The sequence below is a fragment of the Taeniopygia guttata genome, chromosome 6, assembly GCF_048771995.1.
Source record: "Taeniopygia guttata chromosome 6, bTaeGut7.mat, whole genome shotgun sequence".
Taxonomy (NCBI): Eukaryota; Metazoa; Chordata; class Aves; order Passeriformes; family Estrildidae; genus Taeniopygia; species Taeniopygia guttata.
The window spans coordinates 21,223,611-21,246,571 of NC_133031.1; the positions used below are offsets into that span (position 1 = coordinate 21,223,611).

General features: G+C 39.0%; 2 protein-coding genes across 2 annotated transcripts; one reads left to right on the plus strand and one right to left on the minus strand.

Moving 5' to 3' along the window:
• Positions 1-6,010: 6,010 nt before the first annotated feature.
• Positions 6,011-12,586, plus strand: RBP4 (retinol binding protein 4). The gene is made up of 6 exons (XM_002190241.6): positions 6,011-6,158; positions 6,292-6,427; positions 7,029-7,165; positions 7,296-7,402; positions 8,728-8,940; positions 12,237-12,586. The coding sequence occupies exons 2-6, from the start codon at positions 6,299-6,301 to the stop codon at positions 12,248-12,250; spliced, it is 600 nt and encodes a 199-aa protein (XP_002190277.4). The 5' UTR covers positions 6,011-6,158; positions 6,292-6,298; the 3' UTR covers positions 12,251-12,586.
• Positions 12,587-12,771: 185 nt separating this feature from the next.
• FFAR4 (free fatty acid receptor 4) lies at positions 12,772-19,368 on the minus strand. Its single transcript, XM_030276103.4, has 3 exons — positions 18,296-19,368; positions 17,423-17,551; positions 12,772-13,707 (listed from the first exon to the last, which is right to left on the minus strand). Exons 1-3 carry the CDS (start codon positions 18,827-18,829, stop codon positions 13,300-13,302), a joined length of 1,071 nt encoding a protein of 356 aa, XP_030131963.2. The 5' UTR covers positions 18,830-19,368; the 3' UTR covers positions 12,772-13,299.
• Positions 19,369-22,961: the final 3,593 nt, after the last annotated feature.

The window sequence follows — 22,961 nt, forward strand, 5'->3', positions numbered from 1 at the left end:
CACATTCATCTTTATCACACGTGATAAAACAGTTTAAACAACAATTCTTTATATTGTGATCTCATTAATTCAGAGAAATAGAGTGGCATGTCACTCTCTGGAGGGAGAATAAATGAATATGGGCAAACAGACCAAGTGACACCATTTTTCTCGGGCCTGGGAGGTTGGGGGTTTATCTTATTGTAAACTAACAAATTTACTATAATTTTATTGTCATTTTTTTTCTATGTGAAAGACCACCTAAAATGCTTATCATGGTTTCACTAAATCTCCCTCATGCTCATCTCTTTTTACAAAGGATGAACTACACTCTTTGTACTTCAAGATAACAAATAAAGATAATTTTTAAATTAGGTACTACTGTAAGGTGATAAATTTTCTTTATAATAAAATATTTCAGATATAACTGGGCTGTCCCATAATCATTCTCATGTCATAAGGAAATTCTTATTTTACTTTCCTTAATTTAGATCAGAGTGCAATCTTAAAATTGCAGTCTTGTACTGTCAAGTGTGAAATGAAATGGAAAGAAACATCAGAAACCAACAGAAGTTATTTTTGAAATGTTGTAATGAATTTTAAATTTTCTCTGCTCGAATATTACATTTATTTTCTGTTCTCTTTTACTCTCCTTTTTTTTTCCACAGTATTGAACATTTTATCCTTATTAAAGCTAATTCACATTTGTCTTTAAACCTAATTTCATTTCAGAGACCCTCAGAACTATGTGTGCTTTGTGATTTTAATACATATGATGTCATTTGCCTTTGACGTTCATGGTACCTACAGAAATTGAACTATTTATGGAGTAGTTCTTAGTAGTAGACCATTCCTGAGCCCTTGTGATACATGGAAACTCCTAAGAAGGATAAGTGACAGACATGGTTATTTAAATAGATTCAAGCAGCACGTAAATGTCAAAGGCATTTATAAGGTTTCCCAGTTCAGCTCAGTGTTTGTATCTGAATGTCTCTGCCCATCCTATAGCGGTTAATGTGGTTTATTCAGTTAAGATTTTCTGAAAAAACACAGATCAAACCTGCTTACTTCTATTGCATGACTTTTGATGTAGTTAATATCTCGGTCATTGTCTGGACATTGGAGATTCATATGTATGATCCAATAAATTAATATTCAGAGTTGTTTGGGTTTTTTTGCTAAATGGATAGGTTATGAGAATGGATTCTGTAGGTTTTTACAACAAGTTCTGTGTGACCCTAACATAGCCAGGTTTTGGCACTAAAATATTTTGGTATTACTGATTTGGTATCTTCTGGGAACCCTCATAAACATCCTTAATTTAATGTTTCTTTTAAAATAATTCCCTATTCATTTTCTTACAAAAATATTCTTAAAAACATAAACACTGAAAATAGTAAGTTAATTGCTTTTTCCGCGGAGCTGCAAATGTTTATGTTCTCATAAAACTACCAATTATTAGCTCTGGGAGATCATGAAATTAGTAATCAACAGAGATTATAGACTCTGGGGGAGATTTCTTGAAGTAAGTGGCCGGTCTAGTGTGAAGGGGTGCCAGATGCACTGCAGCTTTGACAAAAGGAAGGATTTCTTCATAGCTTGGTATGAATTTTAGTATACAGACTAAGGCAAAAGGCAATAGCCTTTTAATATCAGCCATTCTCGCATTTAGTCCCTGAGATCTTAGGTTACTTGACAAGTTTTAACTATTGAGAATGATGTTCAGCCCTGCTGAGAAGGGTCTGACTGTCTTCTTCATGCCCTCCTGTCAGGTATGTATGTTGTTAAGATCCCCTCAAACCTTTTTGGGCTGAAGAATCTCAGCTCTCTCAGCCTCTGTTTTTTGTCAGATTATCCTATTGCTTTGTGATCTTTGTGGTTTATTGCTGGACTCAGTACATCAGGTCTGTGTCTTCCATCATTTATAATTTAGAGATCTTCTCACCTGGCTGACCAGCCTGTTGGTGAACTTCAGATCGTTGTTTCAAATTGTTTCCATTTTACTAATATGCCCAGAAAAATTTCAATTCAGAATCCCAGTCCTCAAAAAGACTTGCTAAAGAAAATGGAGGTACCACTTTAAACTAGTTCAGTTAGTAAATACTGTTTGTAAAGAGTTCCGTGTAAATTTACTCCCTAAACAAAATGTCACGTCATTAAATTACAAAAACAGGTAGTACACAGGCTGGCATGAAGCAAAGGGCAATCTCTTCTATTCTGTTCTGTCCTTGACCTCTGTACTCAGACTGCCACCAAGAGGAGCAGATGTGATGGTGACACTGTTGTCCTTTACAAAGTACACCGAGCTCCTTGGCCCAGCTCATGCCATATGTTACTGATATGAGTCTGGTTTCACAGGAGAGGCTACACTTGCATCCCCTGCTCTGTGCATACAGTGGTCATTCATTTGTCTGCAAATCTGCCTCTGAGACATTAATGGATACCCATGTTTATGAATGGCATTCTATAAATAAAAAATCAAGAGAACATAGCAAAAAGTCTTTCAATATATGTGTAGACTGGCAGAAATGGATGATCCATTTTCTAATACCAGTTTTTGAGTCAACATTCTCCTAAGAGCTCGACTAATTCTTACGAAAAAAAAATTATATTTTAGTTATTTTAATATGTAGAGCTTTAAAGTTGCAACATTAAAAATGGTTAAATAGTAATTTGACTAGTTTCTTCCTTTTTTTTTAAAGTCATAAATAAAGATAAAATAATTCCTACAATGAAAATTTTTTTCCAGCAATTTCCTTCCATGTTTTTTCCTTGCTATACCGATTTGAGAATATTGCAGAATTTTACATGCTATTAATGTAGAAAATAATTCAGTCACAGAATCACTGCCAGGAATTAGCCCCTTTTCTGTCCTCTTGGCAAAATGCAAAGGTAGAAGAACTTCTTTCCCTTTCATTAAATATAGTTTAAAAAAATACATAGTGATTTAAAAGAAAAAAATCTGTAATATTCATAATATGTTGCCAGCTTCATGTATCAGAAATCATGTATGAAACGTATCAATATTTAAATCATTGTCAAATTTTAATAATTCTCCTAAATATAATTGTCTGAGCTTTCCCAAAATCTAGAAATTCTTGGATATCAGTGACTTGATCTATGCATAGTTCTCTCAGATTCAAAATCCTGGCTCATGTTCCTTTCCGTTTGTATGAGAAGTATAAATCTGTGAGGTGAATATCTAGGTTTGCATGAGGATCACTTGGTGACATCATTTCTCAAGCAAACTCAGAGCTCAATCAATCCAAATGATGTTTAACTGAGCCAAAGTTTACACTGTTTATAGGTTTACACTGTTCTGCTGGCATCTCTTAGGACTGAGGAGGAATTCACCCTTGAATTGCAATAGCGATGCTCGTCTGCCAGAAACCTTCCATTCCTCCCCCAGCACACCCTGATCTAGACTTAACCAACAGCAGAGCAGCCTTTTTGCCTAAAAACCCTGTCCCACTGAACCAAGAGGTTCATCTGTAACCCTGAAAGGATTCATCAATGTAAGCTCTGTCTTAGGTAGGCAGTATTGGAGGTCGAGCTAAAGCAGAGGAGGCAGAGAGCCCAACTCCCTGTGCAACCTCCATGTCATTCTGACTTGCACAGCTTCTCTTCTGCACTTATCGAAATCTGACTGGGAAATTCTGTGTGTGTGTGATTTCACTGGAGCTGCACGGCCTTAAATTCCCAATGATAACACATCAAAAGATTTTCCTTGGGCATTGTCTAGAGTTTGTAGAGATCCCAAACTTGAGGACCTGAATGAATGGAAGTTATAATTATTAAATGTGTCAGGCACCTCCACCAGATACAAGTTGCCAAATATTGCAGAGATCAGTAGAGGTACACAATTAAAGAAGTGCTGTGCCATTGCTTATACAAAATTACATGTTTCTGATTCAGATTTATTAGATCAGATTAATTTAGGAGACTGTAGTATCTCTTGCACACATTTAGAACTGATCTTATTAAAACTTATTAACAGAAGTAAATTTTTGTTTTATTGACACCTAGTTTCATTTCTTGTCTGTAAATCTTCTGACAACAGCAGTATGTTTAACAAGAACACTGACCTAGATTTTCAGAGGTGGTCAAATCTCAGCAGGTTTTGACATATGTGGATGAGAGACTGTGTACTCCTATGAAAACTTAATAGACATTTATGCTGTTGAAAAAATTTAAAGGAATAGATTTGATCTGGCAAGAACCTCTCTGGTAATATAAAGCAGTACGCAGTTTGAACAGGACAAACTTAGGAGAAATTATAATATTTCACAAATTGGCAGAGAAAAAAGAAATAATTATTTTATTTGGTATTAAATTTATTCAAAACTTATTAATTAAAGTATAATCCATCTTATTGCTATCAGTCATGTGAGACACTGAGCAAAGAAAATCCATGTGGATTTTAGTCTTGTTCATATGATGAATTTATATATTAAGACCAGTGAGTGTTTGGTAAAGGTTTTATAAAAATGTATATGGATCACTAGTATCACCATTGCCAGACTAGAGCAAGATTCTGAAAGTTGCCAGAAGAATAGAGTTTACTTTTTCTCTTTGGTCTTTGTAGGAATTAGCAAATTTGAAAATCTCAGCTTAAAAATGGAAATGTTGACTTATTGCAAAGCTACCACTGTAAGTTTCAGGATAACTAACATACATACACCCTTCCAATTCCGTGTGTTAAATATGTTCTTTACTATGAATAGAAGCTTAATATTAAATATAGTGGAATTTTTTTGTGGCTGATGTTATCCAGGAAATCAAAGGCAGACATGGAACAGCCCTTAGCAATAGATGTTTAAGAAAGTGAAAAAAACATATTCACTGTGCAAAAAGCCTCCAACATAAAGCAGAAAAGGAAGATAAATCAATCAGATTGTTTGCATTATATATGAGAAGAGATTGTAAATGACAGCAACAGTAAGAAGTACAATATTTTTATGAATGTATGAAAGGAATATTAAGTAAACTTCTGGGAAAGACCATGCTGAATAAATTGGTTAAAGCTGTACATCGGCTACTATTGAGGTATTTTTTATACTACACTGGTATCTCCATATTTAAATTACATCTTGATTTTTAAGTAATGAATACCAGCCTTTCAAATAACAGGCTTCTGCCTTTATTCTTTAAAAAATGGGGGGTGAAAAAAGTAGGTGAATTAGTTCTCTTGGTAACAATCATTCCTATCCTGCTCTAGTTACATGCCTAGAAAATAATTAACAGGTTTTCTCTAATGCTTCCTAAAGATGTTGAAACTAGAGAACAAATATTGACTGAGAGGCAGCAAAACTTGCCTGGACAGGAGAAAATAATTGTTTATATAACTGAAAACAGTTTGCCAAAAACAGAACAGAAATTATGGGATATCTGATTTAAAATTAATCAGATGTCAAAATGGCCAGATGTGGTGTGTACATGCACTTGGATATTTGCAGGCCACACTTAAGTTCTGCTACCACATAAAAGACCTCTTTCACCATCCTGAGGATCTGCAGGGCCCCTGTTCCTCCTGCTCAGGAGATGATTAGTCCAAGAGAGCCTTTTGGAAGCAAGAGGGAGCCAGTCATGAGGACCTGAAGAGATTCTGGCATGACCAGGCTTTCAGAAACATGAACAGAAACTTGCAAGTATTATGTTTGCCCCTGTTTATCAGGGTGAAAGAGGAAAGGACTTTGTGGAGGAGGTGGAGGAAACAAGTCTGCACCCTGTAACTGTGTCAAGTATATTGGGTAAGATGGATTTTGGACTGCAGTGGGTAAAATCACAGAGGAGGTGGAGGCAATTCACTCTCCCCATTGCAAATGTGGGATGCCTCTCATTCCATTTGTTCTCCCCACACATGTGCACACCCCTTCCCCCAGGTGTGAGCTCTGCTTTCAGGTTGGGAAAAGCAAAGAGAGGCATTTGTTCCTAGCGCCTGCTTGGCTGCAGATCAGGGTCAAAGACCACCTGAGCCCATGGGTGTTACGCAAGGGCTGTTATGAAGGGGCCCCAGCCTGCAGCATCCACCAACCCGCCTCCCGCTGCCCTCTCCAATGCTGGCCCTGTGGCTAACAGGTTGCGAAAGCCCCAGGAGTACATAAAGCATTCCCTGTCTGGGCACTGCCACCACCATCAACACCTGGGCTCTCAAGAGGCTCCAGGGACTGGCACTCTCTGTAAGGGACCTTGCTGTTGTGGGCTGGGGACAACCTGGGGCTTTGCCTGCACATGCATCAGGGAAAGCTGCATGACACCCTGGTGACCTATCATGCAGAGCCTGTTTCTGATGCTATTCTCTGTTTGCTGCAGGAACAGGATGGCCCACACAGAGAGAGCTCTGCCCTGGCTGCTGCTGCTGTCACTGGCCTTGATGGGCAGCAGCACTGCAGAGCGGGACTGCCGAGTAAGCAGCTTCAAAGTCAAGGAGAACTTCGACAAGACCAGGGTAAATCTTCTTTACTCTCCTGGATCTGTGATGTCTTCCATAGCTCCTTCCAGGCTACAATATTTGGCATTCAGTAGCACCGGTGTGGTTGCATTTCAAAGTCACAGACTGTGATACTGAGAAACAGCTGAAATGTGTGATGTCCACGCCTTCACAGATCCTGATGCACCTGCTAAAGGAATACTGCAGAAACTGAGTTTTAACAGACTGGTCTCAAACTGTAGGGTATAAGCAGAAGGAGTGTACTGACTTGGTTGTTTCTATGAAAAATAAATACTCTGGTGTTTTCAGACACTGTTGCAAGGAAAAAGTGTACATTGATCTGGCAAAATCTGCCAGTTGTTATTCCTTTTCCCACTAAATTTTGTATCCTTATACTGGACAGCTGCAGATATAGGTAAGATTACAAAAAAAAAAAAAAAATAGATCAGTATTTCCACAAATTATGACTGCACTAGGATGTATTGATGGATTTATGATGGTGTCAAAGATCTGCATGCTCTTCCTTCTGTCACCTCCTCTATTCTGTACTGTCTGGTTGTAATGTTTCCATTGTTCTAGGTCTAACTGCAGCCTTTCTTATTTTCTTATTTTCTTGTAGTACAGTGGCACCTGGTATGCTATGGCGAAAAAAGATCCTGAGGGGCTGTTTCTGCAGGACAATGTGGTAGCCCAGTTCACCGTAGATGAGAATGGACAAATGACTGCCACTGCAAAGGGCAGAGTCAGACTCTTCAAGTAAGCTGTTTGCCATTCTCCTCTTGTTCCATTTCACTAAGCTACTGCTCCAATCCTACCTGCTATCCCTGTGCTAGTCACACTGAACTTGTGCTCTTTCATTGGAATGTGATATTTTCTTTGGCTACAGTAACTGGGATGTCTGTGCTGACATGATCGGCTCTTTCACTGACACAGAGGATCCTGCCAAGTTCAAGATGAAGTACTGGGGTGTCGCCTCTTTTCTGCAGAAAGGAAGTGAGTACTTAACTATAGAAGATGCAGAACTACTTGGAAGACTAGTTATGTTTTATGTCCATGCTGGGGAAGGATAAAGCACTGTTGAATTTCTTAAACACACTTAAAAGACCTAATAGCTATCATACTGCAAAGCTTAATATGAACAAGGTAATCACTACTTTTTATATGGAACAGCTGGTTGGCTTTCTTTAAACAAGTAAAGACCTGGCCTTTGTATATCTTTGTATTTCTTTTGTTTGTTACCCAACAATATAACTGAAGGCCACTGTTTGGAAAGAAATGAAAGGCAGATGAAGTATTTTAAGACTTTAGTTCAGAAGTCATTTACCTGATGCTAGTGTTCTCTCCGAAGCCTGATGTCAGAGTTGGCCAAGTAGGGGGAGAGGATTTATAAAATGTTATTTTGTTTGGTCTTGTGTCTGCAAAGAGACAAATATGATCATACGTATATATTGATATATTTGTATTTTTATGCTATCTCTCACACCCTATGCAAAATCAGTTCCTTGAGTCAAGTGGAGATTCAGACACTCTGTAGCTCAAGACATTTCCTTGGATTGTTTCCAAGAGAAGGAGATAGAATTTGGAACTTTTAGGAGCTCCATTCCATCCAAAGACAAGTTACAAAGCATGTTTTGGATGCCATTTTGTCTTAAACAGTTCTCACAATATGCTGCTGAGTCCTGGGTTCTTCAGATTGCTGTCTGACCCCAAACTCTGCCCTTCTAAAAAGTCTGGTGTCCCCCCACAGGAGAGAAGGGGAAGACAACAGCGTGTTGCCTTCATCAGTGCAGATGTACTGCAAGGGAGAATTTTTTTGCTCCAGGAGAGGAAGGTGCAGCTATGTCAGGTTTTACTGCAAACACTGAAACAGCCTTACTTCTGTTAGAACAGAGTGTCTGCATGACCAGGTTTTTGTCAGGTTACAAAACTAAATAGTTTACAATTCTCCAAAGTTGTAACTGTGTTTTAGGAAGAGGGTTTATGGCAGAATTTGTAGCAAATACTTCTAATACACAAGCAAACTGCATGATTATATTTTTCCTTAAAAATGCAGTCTAAGTAACATCCCTGGTAGGAAAATATATATGGGTTTGATTCACCTTGAACAGGCCTAGCATGTCCATCTTTATTTTCTTTTAAAAAATAAACATGGAATTAAATACTGGACACGGGAATAAATGAAAAGCTAATCTGCTATAACTTGTACCGATTTTCATTTTAGTATTATCTTTACAGAGTTGTGGCAACAATCCTTTCTGATTTGCTAAATTTCACTGGTGTCTCTAAAACTTTTTCTTCTCTGCTGTGGTTTCTTCCAGATGATGATCACTGGGTAGTGGACACAGATTATGATACATATGCTCTTCATTACTCCTGCCGCCAGCTAAATGCAGATGGCACTTGTGCTGATAGCTACTCCTTTGTGTTCTCCCGGGACCCCAAGGGACTGCCTCCAGATGCACTGAAAATTGTCAGACAAAGGCAGATAGAGCTCTGTTTGGACAGAAAATACAGAGTTATCACTCATAATGGTGAGAACTTTTTTCTGAATAATTTTATTTCAGGGTTTAATGACTAAAGTACTGGGATTCTTTTGCTCATTAGATATCAAATGCATAGTCTTTTACTTAGTGGCTGTAACATTATCTTTTGAAAACTGGAGCTTGTAGTAAGTTATTTCCAACTTTTACTTCCCTTATCTGAAGGAGAGCTGAGGTACATAGTTTTTCATACAGCATATCAGGTCAGCTGAAAACGTAATTAGAGGAAGTTGTAAAACAATTAAATCAATGTAGTGTGAGTAAACATAGTAAGCATAAATTTCATGGCTATGGTAAAAAGTAATTGGGCAGCTTTTACCAGATCTCTTTGCCTTTGTTGAAATACTTTTTTGAGAAATTCTTCAGAAAGGCTTTTAAGGAAAATAGAAGTCTTGGAAAGGATACCTTATAGAAGACCCTTTCTCACAAGTCCTCATGCTAACTGTTTCACAAAGAGCTGTGGAAGAGGGACATAGCCCTCATACTGGAAGCATGACACTATCTTGAGTCATTTAGTCAGGCTGAGCTTACAACACAGGGAATTAGCTCACTTATGCTCAACTGTATTACAAATGGCCAAATGGTAATAATCTAGAAGAAACCATAATGTTTCTTAAGATAAGAATTACACGCAGAGTTGGGAACTGTAAAGTGTGAAGGAGAAAAGTCAAAATATTTAGAACAAATAAAATAGTAGTACCTCTCCCTACTCCCTCCCCACCCCTCACTTCCTGGAAGACATGCTATTTATGAAAGACTTGACTAGTGAATCAGCTGAATGGGATCTCCCCATGATGTGAGAAGAAGAATTAATACGATTCTTGGATGTGTAAACCAAGACGAACATGAGATTGTTGTGCTTGGCATAAATCTAATTGCTATGTCACATTTGGTGACAAGCATAATTGGAAAAAGATGAATTAGAAGTTTAGAAGAAAAGCAGAGAAAATGATTGAAAGTTTGTAAAATGTGTCCTCTAGTGAGTGCTTTAAAGATCTTCATCTTTTCCTATCAGAAAGAGGTTAAAGGCTGACCTGAGCAAAGTCTGTCCTTGTCTACACAAGCAATAGGAATTGGATAGAAAGAACTTGCAAACACAGGAATAATAAATTTAAATGGATGGAACTTTAAACTGGACACATTCAGAGCAGAAATAAACAGCCATTTGTTTAACTCCAAAGGTTATTAACCTTTGGAACAGTTTACCAAGAGCTGTTGTATGTTCTTCATCACTGAAATCCGTGAATCAAGATTAAAAGCTTTTGTCAATGACATGCTAGAACAAACTGGGATGGACTGAAGGAACTTTTGTGTCTTATAAAGAAAGTCAGAACAGATGAGCAAAGTCAGCTGTTGTGGCTCTATTATCTGTTTATCTGATCCATAAACACAGAGTAATACATTGCCATGTTGTAAAGTAGTGTGCTGATAACAGGGTGCCTTGAAGAACAGGGTGCCACCTATTCTGCTGCAGTAGGTGGTGTTTACGGTACTGATCAGTGACCTGGGAGAAGTGCCTGACAACAATGAAAAAAGAAATTATCTTGAATGAGAATTTGGCGACAGCATAAGTCAATTGAAACTTAGAACAGTCAAGAATAAGAGACGTCATAAATGCAAATGGAATCAACTTTTGTGAATGATTTGTATGTGTGCATAAGTGGTAGGATAGAAAAGAAACAATGTTATTATATAAATTTATGATACTTTTCTGTTTTGAATCCTGCATTCCATGCTTTTAAAGTAAAATCCATCAAGAGTAAAAATTTCTGAAAATGAGAAAGCAAAATAATCAGATGTTTAAAGCTATTCTATCAAATCTAAGATCATTTAAAAGTTGATCATTCTTCTTGTTTGTTATGGATATCAAATACCTAATCTACCAAGTCACAGTGTTCTTTGTTAGCTACCCTAATTTATACTCAGATGTTAGATGTTGAATGCAGTGTCTGACATGACTGTGTGAGTTTCATAGTTTGCAAATGAAAAACAGGAACCTGGGTACCTTTTTCTTAAGGATTATGCCAGAGTTTATAAGCCCAGCACCAAAGTATAAATTAAACTTAAATCCAGCAATTTCCATTTTCCCCTTTATTGATCAGGACCCTATTATTAGTTGATTCTGAATTCTCCAGTATCATCAAGCCAAAGTTCCTGCAAAGCAAGCACATTTGGAACTGAGGGAATGATTGTGAGGTAAACTGGGGGAAAAAAAATATTGGGAGCTTCAGATCAGAAATTCTTACAAAATTTGCTTAATTCCTTATGTATGGATTGGAAGTTTTACTACGTGGATTTTAACTCTGCTATTAAGAGCTACAGAATTATTACCAAAACAAACCAACTTCAATTGTCTGCACTGACCTGCATCCCATCGTTACTGTGATAAAATTCTGACTGATGTTAGTAAAGCTGCAAGAATAGATTGCTATCTATTGCTAATTATGCCCACTCTGCCTAAGTCTTGAAGCTAATTAAGAGTTTGTGTGTGTATGTACATGTGTGTGTGCCCGCTCAACTAATAGACATACAAAACTTACTTGATTAATAAAAAAAAAAAAAAAGAAATTGCTGTACTGGCTGTTCAAGGCAAAAGAGAAACCTGGGTAATGAAAGTTTTTTGTTCTAACTTACACTGCATTTATGATGGTAGCTCCTTCTCAAATATAGCTCAAGCTATAATACACTTAGTCTCTTAGAGTAATAGCCAAGTAACTTTAAGCTGTGTAATGTCAGTGTCAATATTAAGTAAGAGTCCTTGTAAATACAGTGTCATGTCAGTAAAGTTGAAAGCTGCATCTGCTGTTAGCATTTGCTAGAAGCAGCAATTGTGAAATAAGGAGTGGTATATGCCTTTTGCTAATTTGCTATTGCCATTAGAAGTGTTTGGAGTCAGGAGATTCTGACTTTGTTGAAAGACATTCCTAAATTAATTATTTTTAGGCAAATAACTTTACTTGTTAAAGTATAGACTCTTTAAAATCCAGTATCAGTGAAAGATACTCTATCATTGATCTGTGCAGTACATTTTCTGCAAAAGTATTAAAATTCTCAGGAGAGGTGTAATGGATTGGATGAATTCCTGTTTTCTTCCGAGTTGAAAATTCCATAGAATTATAAACTGCAGAGTAAGGTAATGGCATTATTATTACAAGTAACAGACTGCTGGGCTCAAGCATTTTAAAGAAATTAGATATGTATGCATTTTAAATTTGATGAAAGTTTGTGTAATTAAATTTTGTCGGGAGTGTTTGACAAACACAACTGTGTTTTTTTGTGTGTTTCAGGATTTTGCTCTTAAGGAGATCCAGCCCTATGGAAAGAAACCATGTAACAACACCACGGATGTAAAGTTAACACATTGATCATGTGTTCCCTGCTTTAAATGGGTCCATTTAGATTTTAAATATATTTATCTGAGCTGTGTAGCTCACCTTTTTAATAAACCAATGAAATATTTTAATAAACTTGGATTACAGGGGATGCAAATTGTATGCAAATCTGTACATATGTACACATTGGTTTCATTAGTAGCCTGTTTGTGCATTTTTTTGAACTAATGACTGGTGATAATTAAGAATTTAATCTTGCTTTTTTTAGTGGTTTCAATTTCTGACTAAAGAGTATTTATCATAAACCTCCAAGTATATGTATTTTCTTTTCAACTAGAACATTTTATTTTCCCTATAAAATACTAGAAATCGTTTAGAAAAGAGAAAGGAGTTTCAGTGACCCTATATATCACTAATTAACTTTATTATATGACTAGTGAAGACATAAAAAATATGTATCTTTTTAAAAGAATTATTTTACACATGACAATTTACCATTTATTTATTTATTCTTTATTTGTTAATTCACATGTATTAAGTCCATAGCTTTAATTGGAGATGGAACCAAACCAAACCAAATAATTTACTTGATGATAACACATGTTCATTATCTTGTTTCAGTTAGTCTGCTCAAACTTACATTCAGGTAGACAGTCATTGAAGTGTTTAATTAAGTTCCCTTTAAAAACTGGATTTTAAAAAAAAAGCAGATACTTTCTGAGGATGAACATTTTCACTAGAAACTTTAAAGTACTTAATTAAACTATTTTACATTCACCAAGTTCACTGCCATATTTCTATTTATTTCAGTGTAAGAGGAGAATTCAATCCCTTAAATTAAATTGTTCAATCTTACTGAGGCAAAGCAATTAAGAGAATTTTACCTGCAGGAATGAAAAATACATATTTAGCTTTTTTTCCTCCTCCTTTGGCATGTAATTCTATAACATAATGACCTGTGTGACCTGGGATAACATAGACAAAATCCAAAGTGTGGCACAGCTCAGACTTTAAATAATTATCTGGTAATGAAAGACAAATGTGGCTGTTCATGGTTACTTCTTCGTGCAGTGGTTTCTGTACCTGGTCCATGCCTTTCAGGGTTCCCTGTACAACAGAGAAGAATTTCCTGACATTTACGTCTGAAATGGGCAACATTATACAGAATTGGATTGACAACAGAGTTGGCAAAAGTGAATAATGCTATCCAGAAGAAAACTGATGGCAAAATATTTAAATCTTTTTTGAAGTTCTGAATTAAAATTAAAAAAATAATTACTATTATTGGAGTCCACATAATGAAGAAAGAGGTCATCAACAGAAAAAGGGCTCGGAATAGTTTGTAATCTTGCTGGGAAACATGAATCTGATGATGTTCTGGGTAGGCTAAACCAGCATTTAAACTTCTTCTTGATGCTTTTGTAATCTGCAGTAAAAGAGAAGAAAACAACTTTCACTGAAACACATTTTTACAAGTGAAAACATAAATCTTGGTACATGGTGTTTTCTTTTGAAAAGTGACAACAAAAAACCACATTGCAGAATTCATTTGTACTTTTTGTCCATGGTTCCATTTCAAATGGTCTCACTTCACTAGCAATTCTTTTTCCTCTCAGCTGTGAATTCATCTCAATATCAGGCAAAGTGGCTGTTCTTTTCATGACTCCCTATCAGTCACAAATGCTTTTCAGCATAAAATAGTCTTGATTACTCATGACATCGCATTAAATTCAAATTATGACCTCATTTGTTCTATCTAAAGAAACCCATTGATTTTTTTCACAAATGCAAACTGGAACATAGTTAACAATCATGTTGATGTGCAAGAAGGAAGGCAATCCAATTCTCTTATGGCCATGCTAATATTATAAGGTAGGTATTAGGAGGAGCATGAATTTATTACAATAAATTATTTTAAATGTGAATGACATTGTGCACTGTTTCGTGTCACACTTAGCTTTTCTGACAGTAATCACAATTGCTTTCTATGAAATCTTACAGATCCTTACTGTCACTAAAAAAGTCCGTGTCTTGTAAAAGTATTCTCTTATGTAATGAACTAGACTATGGGTAGCTTGGAAACCTAGTATTCATAAGTGTGCATCATCTGTCATTAGGTAGAATATTGGACCCAGTGGGCCTGCAGCCAATTTGAAATCCTCTGCTCTACATCCCTGTGTTCCCTGAAGTTGGCATGGCACAATTAAATGTACTGTACAGTACTCTGTTGCAAATAAATTAAAACTGAAATATCTAGCAAAGATTTGTGGTAAGTAACTGAGATGCCACTTTATCCCCTGCATGCATAAGGAAAGGGTGTTTTCAAAAGCCTTTGATCAATCCTTAGCTACATAGGAAAGTCAAAATGTAAGGCTTCACCTACCACTTTTCCCTTTTCCCTTTAGCAGAAATTCAGGAAGGACAACACTAATACTAGCAACATTTTAACTTCCTGGTACAGGTAAGGATGAAAATGTTTAGAGAGAGAGAGTAATTTGTCATTCTGTTAGCAGTTTTCTGAATTTGCCATGGAGATAAATACACATTAAGAATCTAGACATCTTTAAATATTTTAATAGAATGTAGCTGTATAAATAAAAACCCATGAACCAGAAGTGGGTTTCTTAGCAGCTTCTGAGGCTGAGAAGGGGACAGTATCACTAACTGCTTCTCTGATTTAAAAGGAGCACAGAATTCTGATGTCCTGAGCATGTAAAACTATTCCAGCTTGTTGATCTTCTGCTGTACAATCTGGAATCCAGAAACTAGGTTAACTCCTCCAAAGAGTCCAAACCAAGAGTTGTTCTTAGAGAACACCTAACCCGTCTTAGTAAGAATGAAGGTTTCATGAAATGCAAAGGACTACTATCCTCTTCTAATATAAAAGTAGGAAAACTGGGTTGTGTGCACTTCTCAGTCTCCACGGTTCAAAATTGCTACAGATTGTCCTCATTAGATACATTTTTATCTGTCCCATATAAATACTTTCTGTCTTTCCTGCAGGAGCTGCACAGCCTAGAACTAAGAATGCAAGAGTCACCAGGACTGTGGTAAACAAGACACAACTGCTTCTTAAGAAAATGTTCAAGAGAAATGGGGTGTCAGTGGTATGTTGTGGATCTCTTTTTGGTCTGCCCAGTATGGGTACCTATCCTGGGCATCTGGACAAACAGGAACTTAGAAGTCAGATATATATAAGCGTGTAACTTCCAGAACACAGACATCTTCCCTAGTTCTAGCCTCGGACAAAATCTTGCCTGAGAGTCAGAACAATGGAAAACCAAATAAATTACAAATCATGGCATCTAATCTATGATTTTTGCCAGGGTTCTGGGAAGTGTTATGTAAGAACAATACTCAGTTTCAGAGTAAATTGCGAAGTACACATTTGTAGTAGTGTATATTTGCTAAAAAATTTCAGGTCTTGTATCTGTAGTCAGTCCTCATCATCCTCCTCATCATCATCATCATCAATGTTGTAACATGAATACATGAATATTTGTCACTGCTTCCAGCAATACTGAGAATCATGATACATGTGCACTGGCATAATGGAGCTTTCTCACAAAGAGAGAGTGAGTCTGCTTTTGGGAATGACTCAGGGATTGAGACATTCTCCAGTTCAGTTCTGCTTGCTTCCTGGAGAGCGAGAAGATTCAAATATATCTTGCTATTGGCCTCAAGCCTTCCTCATTTCAGGGGAAATAGCAATGTATTTTAGCATCTCTGTTAGCAAGTTAGAAAAGAAACAGGAGCAGAGCAGCACGGAGAAGTCTTGTAATACCAAGTCTTGTAATTCCAAACACTACTTTTGGCTTCTAGCTCCCTATGTGCTATTTTGTTGTATAAATTTATCTGTAATCTGGAGTCTGCAAGGACAGGAGCTAACAAACAGCATTCCTGTCCTGGCCTCTGACCTCTGTGGCATTTCTTGGCCTGCAGTGTTATGCAGTTCTTTCAAAGGACTCACTCTCCACTGAGTTACTCTACGCTCTTTGCCTGCATGTATGTGGTTGCAAGTGCTTTACTTCACTAGAAGAGGTTCACCTAATGCATTTACCTCAAGGTTATAGTGAGCATTTACCTCAAGGTTATAGTGAGCTAACAGACAGTACAGAAACTACAGGCTGATGACTTTTACTACAAGTTTCAGTTTGATCAATAGACAAGGATGTGTGGAGACCAGATTCTAAATCCTAGGTTCATTTTACACCTACATCCAGGGTGTGTGCACCCACAGCCCCTTGGTGCTCATCATTTCATCAGTTAACCCCTTGCTCAATAATCTATGTATGTTGAAGTTCCTTTCCAAAACCTATAATTTTCTTATACATATTATGAGTTTAATTACCCGATAAAGGAATCAAGAATCTTGTGGGTTGTTGCTAAAATCTAGGCATTGAAGTGGCTAGTTTGACATGCTTGGTTTGAAGATTTCTAGATCTTTCTCACTCTGATTTTGGATAGTTTAAAAGGAAATTAGGTGCTAATATAATGTTTGCTAGACTATAGATTATAACTCTGTGGTGCTGGGTGGCTTAGTTTATATTGCAGTGTATATGTTAAACATCATCCACTTAGAAAGAAAGTAGAAGCAGATGGCTTAATTTACAGGTTTTGTTTACAATATTTGAAATTGTGGGGGATTAAGCATAATCTAATGAGATCTGTGTACTAAAGACGCATGCAGAAAGCCAGTAGATCAAAAAGTAGATAGGTTTTTTTCCTAGTCCTGCCTTTTTCTGCTTTCTTACAAATCCCTCATGACGAGTTTAGGCTCAATGAAAGCAAAATCCAGTTCTTAGTTATTTCAAATGTTTGACTCTTTCAGCATTTAGGAGATTGACAGTCTTTAAATATGAATATTATATAAATGAAGAAATGTATTTAACACTATACATAAGGAGACAAACCATGTGTTGGGCCGCTGGTAATGTGCTGTTGAAGCATGTTCTTAATTCAAGTATATACGCTGTTATGTGCAGGTTGAAATGCTCCATTTCATATCACATACTTATAATTTATTGAACAAATGTTTGTTCCCTTTACATGTATTAGTATTCAGTGACAATATGCTGATGCCTAGTGTGTTACTGTTTACTGCCCTTTGTTTTACAACAAAATTTAAAGGGAAAACATACCTGTAAGATTTTTGAGTAACTGATGACAATGATGAATCCTGGTATCAGAAAGAAAACAATTGCAAAGGTTGTATCCCAGACTGTTTCTCCTGCAGTGCTGGGCCAATCCAGGGTGCAAATCTGAATGTCCTATTTACAAAAAAAAAAAAAAAAAAAAAAAATATATATATATTAATATTGTACCATTATTTCCAGTACAGCATTGTTCTTATCTCCCTCTATGCTTATGGAAAAAAAAAATGGTAAGCCAAGACTGTGAAAACTTTCTACTTAGACAAAGTGGTCAAGTAATATATTACTTGTTGATTTTAAACCCCCATACAATCACAAATAGATATGTCCACAACTGGAATAGTTCCATTAATTTCTTATCAATTTGTAATGGCAACTTTAAAATTGAAACTTACAGACCCTAAACTTAAAAAATTCATTCAAATGTCATGTGGGGTGCATTTTTGTATGCATTTCAGAATATTAGGCAGGAAAATCTGTGCATGGCCATTTTGTACAGAGGGGCTGCGGCTGTGCAGGGCAAGTCTCCCAGGATGCTGATCCCTCGGTTAGGGGAAGTGAGCTGAAAAGGTCTCTGAGCCGCACTGAGGAACGCAAAGAGAATCTCAGCCGATGCGCGTTTCCCACCTAACGGGACGGTCCGCCGGGAGAGCGGGCCGGGGGGGCGGCCGGGAGGAGCTCCGGGCACAGCCTCGCAACTGCCCGGCACACAGAGCGCTGCCCGCCCTGCCGGCGATCTCCTCGCGGGCCGCTGTCCCGCCGTGGCAGAGGCGGACGAGCCTCCGCCGCCGTCGGTCCCGGCGCCCCCCGGCCCGCCCGGCCCGGCCCGGCTCCGCGGGCGCGCCCGGCGCTCGCCCTCACCTGGCCGGGGGGGGCGGGCAGCCGCACCACGGTGAAGAAGCAGCAGAGCGGGAGGGTGGCGAGGGCGGCGAAGCCCCAGATGAGGAGCAAGGCGGCGGCCAGCACCTTGCGGCGGCGGAAGGCGGCGTGGCGCAGCCGGGAGATGCAGAAGACGCGCTCCAGGCTGACGGCCGACAGGGAGAGGATGATGACGGTGCCGCTCAGGCTCACCACATAGAAGAGCAGGTGGCAGACGAAGTTGCCCAGCACCCAGGACTCGGTCCAGCGCACGACGGCGATGAAGGGCATGGCGGTGATGAAGAGCAGGTCGGCGCAGAAGAGGTTGAGGACGAGGCAGTTGGCGGCGCAGAGCCGGCGGTGCCGCCTCAGCAGCAGGCAGATGCCCCAGATGTTTCCCGCCAGCGACAGCAGAAAGATGAAGGCCAGGGCGGATGACTCGCCGATGCGCAGGGCCGTCACATTGCGGCCCCTGAAGTCCGAGAAGAAGGGGAAATAGGTCTTGTTCCCTCCTGGTGCGCCCCTGGACACGGGCATGAGGGTGACCAGTGGACATCAGAGACCCACCGTGGATGGTGGCACCAGTCCTAGGGGAAGGGCTGTGCTCCCAACCACCACGGCGGCACCTGGGGTGCCCTCCCAGCACAGAACCAGGGGATGACCGCCATCCCCCTCCCTCCTCTTTCTCCTGCCCCTGCTACCAAGGCTCAGCCGTGCCAGCTGGGCGGTTTATGGCCCTTGCACTGGAGTGGAACAAGGAAGTGGGAGAGTAAACACGGTGGAGCTCACACAAAGGCGAGGCCGCAGCGCGTGGGGCGGCAGTGAGGGGCTGCCCAACACCTCCCTGGGCAGGGGGTGGATCAGCACGCTGCCATCCCCATGCTCAGGCACCCAGACCCAGCCACCTCATCCAGTGCCAGCCCTGGTCTGCTCGGCTCTCTAGGCAGGCCCCTGGGGTGCCAGTGACCCTGGGAGGCCACTCAGTCTGCTCCCATCCAATGGGGTATGCATGGCTTAGAAACATGGATGGCTGACAGACCACTCTGAGAGCTCTCCTCAAGAGCCTAGGATGACCAGACTAATCTAGGGTAAAAAAAAAAGAAAAAGAAAAAGAAAAAAAAAAAAAAAGAAAAAAAAAAAAAAAAAAAAGAGGAATTTATCTATCACCTTCTGTATTGACAGTGGCATTTGGAAACAGCAGATCTGTGCATTGCTTGTCCTAACTGTGGAGAAGCATCACTGACACAATTTTGGGGATCTATTTATGAAATTCATCTAGGATCTCATCTGTGTTATGAGTTCGTGCTGGAGAAGCCTGTTAAAGTAAGACAAACCAAGAAAAGACCTTATTTTCTCTGAACTTCAATTACTAGAAGCAGTGGCTCAGATTGTAAATGAAAGTAGGGCTTTCCACTTAGGCTCTTCACTTCAGATGCTTTAGAAATGGGCTGGGAGTGAAGCACGTAAATTGTTACAGACTGGTGGATAATGTATCATTAAAGAAGATAAAATGTTTTTATAAAGAATGTAAACAGTTGTATAACGTTAGGCTGGGTGAATTCATTTGGCTGAGTGCCAGTACAGGCACTCAAGGGTTCATTTACAGGCTCAGTGTGTGGACCTACACCATTTGCTGAGGTGAGAGCTATTCCACGTGTGTGGAATACAGAACTGCTGTGCCATGGGGAGCAGGTGATGGGCAGTGCTTCTGCAGTACCCTGGGTGTGACCCTGCCATCAACCATTTACGCAACAGCATTAGTGGGGATTCCAGATTAGTGGGGATTCCAGAAACTTGGTTCTTTGAAGGGGCAATCTCCTAATCAGGGATGACAAGAGTGACATCTTTCCTGGACTGCTTCCCACATCTTTTCTGTGCAGAATTTGCATTTATTTCAAATAGCAATTATTTCAATTAGTGGTTCTAACCATTCATGCCGTCTCATCAAACAGGGAGTTTGCCTAACAAGGGCAAACAAGGGCAGCCTAAACAGGTGTATGAAATGCTCCTGCCAGCTCCTGCTGAGAGATGACTGTATGAAATGTGGGCACAGTTGCTGTTGAGGGAATGGGCTATGAACTCAAGTGAAGACAATAAGAAAACTTGCAAAGACTGGGTCTTTTTTTTCAACAAGAAATGTCTCGATATTTACTCGATACTTTACATCATTTGATGGCAGAAAAAAATCTGCATCCATATTACAAAAATTTCAGTAAATTTAATAGACCTACAGATTTATTATTAGCATTTATGATCAGTGCTTGGCATATCTAGCCACAATTTATGTTGGCTCTGCTATGAACTGATTCTTTAAAATTATTAGTGAATCTTGAAATACAGCAACACCTTCTAGTTGCCACAACCTCACAGGCCTGGGACTTTTTGCGAGCTGACAGACTAGCCCCAAAGTTCTGGGCTGGCAGTAGCAGTGGTGTGGTCAGCTCTAAATAATGGCAGGGATTTGGGAAGGAGCTATTGTTAATAGCCTGGTTGTACCTGTGTGAAAACTTGGGAGGCATTAACAAGACAGGGGGAGTGGAGGTGAGGCAGCTGGAAATAGTAGCACAGATAAATGCAAATTTTGTCATGAATAAAATCTTTAGTCCCTTTGACACTAGTGGAAAGCTAAATTAGAAACTGGCCCTATCAGTTTCAAAGTAAAAGTAAACATATTTGAAACTATATAGAGGAAAGGAAACAGAGAGTGAAACGTACAAAGATGCACTATTGCAGAAATTAAGATACTTTTAGTCAGGGAGGAAAGGAATACCAGAAGAGAAGAAGGTTTGAAAATGAGATGATGTGTGGAGTGTGTAGATCTTTGATCTTCTTTTGAAAGGACCACCTTTATCTTTGGTCCTTAGGTGTGAGTGAGAGCCTTACTTGGCATAAGCCTGTTGTTTGCTCAGGAGAATCAAAGTGAAGTGCTGCTTTTGGTATGCTGTTAGTGAGTGAACTTCACACTGACCTGTGTACAAAATCCTGTGCCTGAGGACAGCAGAGGTGTGAGGAAACATGCTGGTTTCCATCAGATTTGATCAAACAAGTGGGGGCTCCTTACAGGAGCAAAACCAGTCTGATTACTCATGGGTCTAATGGATCCATTATCTAAAAGAGTAACTTTCTTTTCCCTCACATGAAGTACAAAAGTTGTATTTGCTGCTGGATAGGTCTAATCATAGCAACCATCACAACATGAAATCTGAGGAAGAGAGGAGTCGTAACCCCCACAGAGCAACTCTGGCTTTACTGTAATAGGTGAATGCTGTGTGTGGTATGTGCACCACGTCCTTATGACAAGGAAGTGATTACCAGAATGCCTGGAAACCTGTTATGATTGCTTAACCTATATAATTTTTTTAACCTATGTTTGCTTTTATGCTCAAACAAGGAGTCAGCTCAGATTTCATTGCTCTAAGTTAAATTAAAGCTGCAGAGACCTCTGTGGAGGTGGTTTGCCTAACCTAGCAGGGAAAAATCTTGTCTCTTTTTTTGTGGGTGTTTTCTTCATCTCTAATGAAAGCCCAAGGTTTGGCCTTCTCTGTTTCAGATAAGGGCTGTGTTACCTGATACCATTAGTCAAGCTCTGCTTTTCAGATTGTTCCCCTGGCAACCATGAACTGTCGTGACAGATGGGGATCGATCAGCTTATTTATATCTTGAGCATTAAGAAATATTCCCAGAGAAAGGGACCACTTAGTAGGTGACTCTGGGAGATGGGAGTTCTTATTCCATTTGGACATGGTTTAGTAAAAGTTTTTGCCTTATTTATGCATTTTCTTGCACGTAGATTGGTATTTTAAGTCTTTGGGTGTATTTTTGTGCACCTGTATCACACTAGGTAAATAGCACTGACTTCTGTAACAGTTGTATTGCACATTTAATGTTTGCTAAGTGATGTAAATTCATTTCATTAGAAAGGTTGTCTCTTTGTCTTCACAAGAGAGGTTGCAAGCTTGTAGATGACTCATGCATCTGCACAATAAGATTTTTATCATAATTTTCAACCAGGGTTAGCTTTCTATTTTTATTTTTGCTCTTACATATCACACTGCAGCTGTTCTGCTTCTAGATACTATGAATCCTGTGCTTAGAAGATGTTAGAACATTGTAAGGTGTGTTTCAAATACAAGTCTGTTTTGATTTGTTTTTGAGGAAGTTTTCTAACTGCTCACCCGTTTTATACTTTCATATCAGTGAGCTGAAGCACTTACACCAATGTGTGAGGGACAATTTTAAACTTTTAGTGTAAATATAAATGCATCTGTTTGTTTACATATAGTAGCAAGCTCACACATTTCTGTGTCTACAGAAAATAACTAGATGCTTCACTTATCATGTCAAAAACTAATCCCTTTTTCTTCTGGGAAGTCTCATTTTGCTGTGGTCAGTACCCATTAGAAGCTGGCATGCTTCCTGGCATAAGTGCCAGTGGTGCTGTAGTTTCAAGCTGTAGCAGGAGCATTACTGACCAAGGCTTCAGCCAAAAGCAGAGCTGCCAATAATACTGTCAGAAGTGCTTTCTAATAAAAGCTGGGTCAGCTTCTAGTCATCCAGACCACCAGAAGTTTTGCCAACATCAGCATTGTGGCTTGCAGTGAGGAAGGGATTTCTCTCTGAACCAAGTGTAAATTAAGAACATAATCCATGTAACATAGACTTCCCCTGG

Excerpts from the sequence above, each read along its gene's own strand:
- RBP4 (XM_002190241.6), top strand. The coding sequence starts at position 6,299 with ATGGCCCACACAGAGAGAGCTCTGCCCTGGCTGCTGCTGCTGTCACTG. Across the intron at positions 6,428-7,028 it reads AGAACTTCGACAAGACCAGG|TACAGTGGCACCTGGTATGC; the intron begins GTAAATCTTCTT and ends ATTTTCTTGTAG. Across the intron at positions 7,403-8,727 it reads CTCTTTTCTGCAGAAAGGAA|ATGATGATCACTGGGTAGTG; the intron begins GTGAGTACTTAA and ends GGTTTCTTCCAG.
- FFAR4 (XM_030276103.4), bottom strand. The coding sequence starts at position 18,829 with ATGCCCGTGTCCAGGGGCGCACCAGGAGGGAACAAGACCTATTTCCCC. Across the intron at positions 17,552-18,295 it reads TGCCCGCCCCCCCCGGCCAG|GACATTCAGATTTGCACCCT; the intron begins GTGAGGGCGAGC and ends TTTTGTAAATAG. Across the intron at positions 13,708-17,422 it reads GTTACTCAAAAATCTTACAG|ATTACAAAAGCATCAAGAAG; the intron begins GTATGTTTTCCC and ends CTTTTACTGCAG.